Source organism: Musca domestica, unplaced genomic scaffold (genome assembly GCF_030504385.1).
Source record: "Musca domestica strain aabys unplaced genomic scaffold, Musca_domestica.polishedcontigs.V.1.1 1, whole genome shotgun sequence".
In the NCBI taxonomy this organism is placed as follows: domain Eukaryota; kingdom Metazoa; phylum Arthropoda; class Insecta; order Diptera; family Muscidae; genus Musca; species Musca domestica.
Window position 1 is genome coordinate 20,665,825 of NW_026712114.1, and position 6,000 is coordinate 20,671,824.

Genomic DNA, 6,000 nt, shown 5'->3' on the forward strand with positions numbered 1-6,000 from the left:
CCAAACCTAACCTAAAAGTCAGAAATCTGTAAAAAAATATAAAGTCATTTTAGTCATAAAGTCTCACTCCCCCTAAGTTTATGTAAAATTTTTTCACACCCATAATTTTGGGGAGATGACCGAAAAAGCCAAAACTATTCCACGTACATTTTTACAATAAGTCGCCAAAGGGTGTTTTCTGTCCTGGTTTTAAAAATATGGTAAAAAAATCCATTTGAGCGGAATGGCAGCAGCCCAAAATATTCTACAACATTATTTGTCAAAAAAAAAATATTTTGGGATCCAGAATTCAATCTCATCTAAACGCCAAGAATTCATACACATTAACATGTAAAAGAGTAGTGAGTTCGGCCGGCATAACTTTAAATACCCTCCACAATTTGGGATGAATTTGGAAATTTTCAAAAAAAATCTGTTAAATATTCTATTTAAAATCTTAAAAATACTGAATATAGCCATTATATTGGGGTCTATACGAAGACGTGGACCTGAATAGGCAACTTTTGTAATAAGCCATTACCATATTCAAATACGAAACTTTAAAAAAACCCGATGAATAATGTAGCTAAAATCATTAAAATACCGAATATAGGGAGGTATCATTATATGGGGCTATACAAAGACGTGGACCCGCACAGACAATTTTCTGCCATAGGCTGTAGTACCCATTACGAACTTCAAATACGAAATTTCAAACAATTTCAGTGAATATTATACCTAAAATCGTCAAAATACCGAATATAAGGAGTTACTGAAATATGGGGCCTATACGAAGACCTGGACCTGTAAAGACATTTTATGTCATAGACTGTGTAGTTCCCAATACGAACTCTAAATACGAAATTTGAAACAACTCCGGCGAGTAATGTCGCTAAAATCATCAAAATAGCAATTTTTATATGGAGGCTATACGAAAACGTGGGCCGGCCTGCATGCGCAATTTTTTGTCGTAGGCTGCAGTACCCGTTACGAATTCAAAATGCGAAATTTGAAAGAACTCCGATGAATAATGTCCCTAAAATCGTCAAAATATCGAATATCGGGAGGTACCGTTGTATGTGGGCTATACGATATCGTGGACCAAGGATAAAGGGTGGACCGGGGCGTAAAGTGCTTAGAAAGAATTTCTAGTATTTTTAGAAAATTCCATTGAAATATGTAGCTAAAATCATCAAAGTACCGAATATCGGGGGATACCGTTATATGAAGGCTATACGATATCGTGGACCGATATAGCACATCTTCGAACTTAACCTGCCTGCAGACAAAAGACTGATCTGTGCTAAATTTAAGCTTCCTATCTTTATTCGTTTTGACTCCAGCGTGATTACAGCAGACGGACGAACGGACGGACAGGGCTAAATCGTCTTAGAATTTTACGCAGAAAAGTCATCAAAGGGAAAAAATTCGTCCTTTTTCCAAAGGATGATTAAAAATTCCCCTTTAAATTGGACCTTACCAAGACAAAAAAAATCTATAAAAATTATTTGTAATACAATTCTACAACATGTTCTAAAATACATCTTAAGACTAAATCGTACCTAAACGACAGAAATTCAAAAATATTACTGAGTTTGTCCAAAAATCTCCTAGAAAACAGAAGGATGTCAGAGTCAAAAGTATTTTCCATTATAATTTATTATAGGTCCCGAAAGAAAATAAATCTCTATTTCTAAAATATATATAAAAAAATTGTCTGAATGAATCAAGAATCAAGGCCCAGATGTAACGGCTGAAGGTAGAATCTTAAAATTTTGCACGAGGATCAGTCTTGGTGCGTAGGCGTGTGATAAGCCTGAGTTCTTCAAAAATCTTACTGAAAGGGTACGAAAAGTAATGAAATGTATTAAAAATTTAATACTTTGTATCGGATAAATGGAATGAAAAAAGTACTAAATGCTGTTTGTGTTTGAGATTTTGCGGTAATTTTGAAATACGTCCCATATTTTTACGAAAATTACTAAAGGTCTGGACTCCTCAAATTTGATATTGTGGTCTCTGTTGGTATTTAGAATTGAAATATGGAGGGGGTTAGGAAATGTGGAAATTGTACGAAAAGTACTTAGTTTAGTATTGGTTGAGGGGAAAGGCCCACACTCCTCAAATTTGATATTGAGGTCTCTGTTGGTGTCTAGAATTGAGATATGGAAGGGGTTTGGAAATGTATACTATAATTGTACGAAATGTACAAAATAGTACTAAGTTTGGTATTGGGTGAAGGGATAGGGCCGAAATCCTCAAATTTAATATTTAGTCTCTGTTTGTATCTGGGATTGATATATGAAGGTGGTTTTGGTAATGTGTACTATAATTGTAAGAAAAGTACGAAATGTTACTAAATTTGGTGAAGAGATAGAATTGAGATCCTGAAAATTAATATGGATGTCACTGTTGTCTGTGGTTGAGAGAGGGAGCTGAATTGTACTAATTAGTACTAAATATGGTAATGGCGAAAATTTAAGACCTGAAATCCTGAATTTTGATATTGAGGTCAATGTTGATTGTTGTCAAAGGACTAACTCGATCTGTTGGAAATTTTATGGCGGACTTTTCGCTGACGAAATAGCGGGCCTTATATATGAACTAGATATAAATGTGGAGGGTAAAATTTATTCCATCCGATCTCAACGTTTTCTTACTTGTTTAGTAATTAAAAGTGCGATTTTTAATTTAGCAATTTTCACAGCTGAGCTAAATATAGAATTTTATAAAGTTTCCGTTCCGGGCATTGATGATGCAAACAGTTACATAACTTTTTAATTTACAATATTTTTCTCAATTTTGAAATTTCCAATGCAATATCCTCCTACAATTTATGGCAACTTCCCAGGCGAGCACGTTGTGTTCTGTCAAAATTTCAGTCTTGATGCATGGCCTTTACAATGCTTGGCATTTGTTTCATTGTCCAGTTAATTCAAGAAGTCTACCTCTTAATTCCAATATTCTGTTTCTTTGTTTCTGACTTTACTTCTGCTAAAAAGATCCTTTTTCCACTGATTTTTCCAAAGATTATTTTTCCACAGCCAGCAGACTTGCAACCCATTTTTTTCAAAACCCTCTACAGATGTAGATGTAGCGACCAATTATTTTTTTTTTTTTTTTAATTTTTTTTTCTATTTTTTCCACTTTTTTATTTAAATATTTCCAATTTTTTCTTTCAAATCCTATCCTATTCAACAAATTAATTTTCTTCATCTCTCTTACAGGTCTCTTCACCGTCATGTGTTACAATGTGTTGTGTGACAAATATGCCACCCGACAAATGTACGGCTATTGCCCCTCATGGGCCTTGAATTGGGAGTACCGCAAAAAGGCCATTCTCGATGAGATACGTCACTACTCGGCGGACATTATCAGTTTGCAGGAAATCGAAACGGAGCAATTCTATAACTTTTTCCTGCCCGAACTCAAGAATGATGGCTATGAGGGTATCTTTTCGCCGAAGTCGAGAGCCAAGACAATGTCCGAAGTGGAACGTAAATATGTGGATGGTTGCGCTATATTTTTTAGGACCTTAAAGTATGCAATAAAAAATTTCAATATTTCTTATTTTTATTTATTTTGTTTTTTGTTTATTTCTTTTTGTTTTTCAGATTCTCTCTCATCAAAGAGCATTTGATTGAATTCAATCAACTGGCCATGGCCAATGCAGAAGGATCTGACAACATGTTGAATCGTGTTATGCCCAAGGACAATATTGGTCTGGCCGCTTTGTTGAAGGTCAAGGATAATGCCTGGGATCCCGAGCTGGATGTAACCCAAACCTCGCAGGCTTTGTTGGTATGCACGGCCCACATCCATTGGGATCCGGAGTTCTGTGATGTCAAACTAATTCAGACCATGATGTTGAGCAACGAGTTGAAGACGATAATTGACGAGGCCAGTCACAGCTTTAGACCTGGCCATAAGAATGACTTGAACAGTGTACAGCTGTTGTTGTGTGGCGATTTCAACTCCCTACCCGATTCGGGTGTGGTGGAATTCTTAAGCAAGGGTCGTGTCAACATGGACCACAGCGATTTCAAGGATATGGGCTACAAGTCGTGCCTGCAACGTTTACTCTCGAATGACACCTCAGAATTTACGCATTCCTTTAAGTTGGCCTCGGCCTACAGCGAGGACATAATGCCCTATACGAATTACACGTTCGATTTCAAGGGCATCATCGATTATATTTTCTATACAAAGACGGGCATGGTGCCGCTGGGCCTATTGGGGCCCATATCCAATGAATGGTTACGCGAGAATAAAGTTGTTGGCTGTCCGCATCCACACATACCCTCCGATCATTTTCCACTGCTGGTGGAATTGGAACTGATGCATACGGCAAGTCAACAATTGCCACCAAATGGTCTAATTAGTCGGCGGTAGCAATAAAACTTATGTGACAAGACAACGTTAACAGCCTTTAGTAATAGTAGCAAGAACAACAGCAACATTATCAACAACAACAAGAATAACCAAAATATTAACAACAACAACAACCACCACCAGAATAGCAGGGAGTACATTTTACAAAAGCAACAACAACAACAAAAAACACATTCAATAGGAGAATTACAAAATGATTCTGGTAATCAAGTAAAAGCTGCCGTTGTCCATTTTTTAGAAACTCATATCGCCGTCGCCTTTATCATTTTCTTCGTTAACGATGTTGTCGTTATTATCATCATCGTCGTCTACGTCTACGTCGTCGTTGCCGTCATCAACAACATTAAACAAAAACAAACAACAACAAAAATAATAATAAAATTAAAATTATTATTAAAAACAACCACCTTCAACACAAGGACCACAGGAACAATCTTTATAAAACTACAACAACAACAACTGATGTCATGATCATAATGAAAGCCCACAACAAAAAAAAAATACAAAAACAAATAAACATAATTTATTTTTTAAGTTTTTAAAATTTAATTAATTAAAACAAAACAAAAAACACAAAAAAGTAGCAATTTAAACCATTTTATGTTTCCTATCCTCTTTTTTTCCTTTCTCCCAAACTGTCTCCAGTCCTCCCCCCCTCTCCCCTCTATGTCTTTTCAAGCACAATTCTTTGCAGTTATTTAGTTTTCAATATTTCCCTTGCATTCTCCCACCCCTCCTCCCCTACCGTTTTTGTTTAAATAGATTTATATTTATTGTCATTGTAGCTATAATTTTAAGTCCAATAATTCTCCCAGCACGTTACGCTCCAAAAACCTGCTTATTATTATTTTCTTTATTCTTCGTATTGTATTGATTGCGCTATACTATGTTCCGGTTAAACAAACAAACAACAACAACAACAAAAAAACTGAACGATTAAAGAGATGTGTTTAGGTGTTATAACAAATTTTTAGGAAAGAAAGAAAACAAAAAACAAACCAATATTAAAATAAAACAAACAACCACAAAAAACAAAACAAATAAATATTTAAAGTATAAAAAATCATTCTATACAAATTCGGAATTTTTATTTCAAAATTTTGTTAGAAAGATGAGGTTTTTGAAATCACTTGGTTTTTCAAAATTAGTTCATTTAGTAAAAATTTGCAAGGAATTATCAAAATATGTCTAAATCCCAAAAGTTCACAAAAATAGCTTAGCTTTGCACTTCAAATGTAAGATTTAAAATTTTAAAAATAATTTAAATATTTTCCAAAAAAAAACAAACTTGGAATTTTCAAAAAAAATCCCATTATCCATGGTACAATAAGGAAGTAGAACAACTTTGTAAAACTACAAAAAAAATACATCCCTACAGCTGTGACCACTTCCTGTCAGAATTATTTAAATTATTTAAAATTATATGCAACACGTTTTTTTTTCTATCATTGATAATGAAAATTTCTTTTTTTTTTCAAAACTATGAACACATACACAAAGCTGGCAGAAGTCCAGCACACTTAGCAGCTGGAAGCTCCACCTTACCTTTTTATTAAGCGTATCTGGTTACCCTAAAATTTTTAACAATTGTTACAAATTGTTACTGGAAGTCGTCTGTTAACCCGAAAG

The 6,000-nt window shown here is 34.7% G+C and overlaps 1 protein-coding gene across 10 annotated transcripts in view; it reads left to right on the forward strand.

Moving 5' to 3' along the window:
• Window positions 1-5,448, forward strand: part of LOC101894082 (CCR4-NOT transcription complex subunit 6-like) — a 182,939-nt gene extending 177,491 nt beyond the window's left edge. For all 10 annotated transcript variants that reach the window (XM_011292300.3, XM_005178711.4, XM_059120395.1 and 7 more), the window contains 2 exons: window positions 3,207-3,519; window positions 3,594-5,448. In XM_011292300.3, the coding sequence (XP_011290602.1) occupies window positions 3,207-3,519; window positions 3,594-4,371 (1,091 nt within the window). In that variant the 3' untranslated portion in view covers window positions 4,372-5,448. The remainder of the gene's footprint in view (window positions 1-3,206; window positions 3,520-3,593) is intronic.
• Window positions 5,449-6,000: the final 552 nt, after the last annotated feature.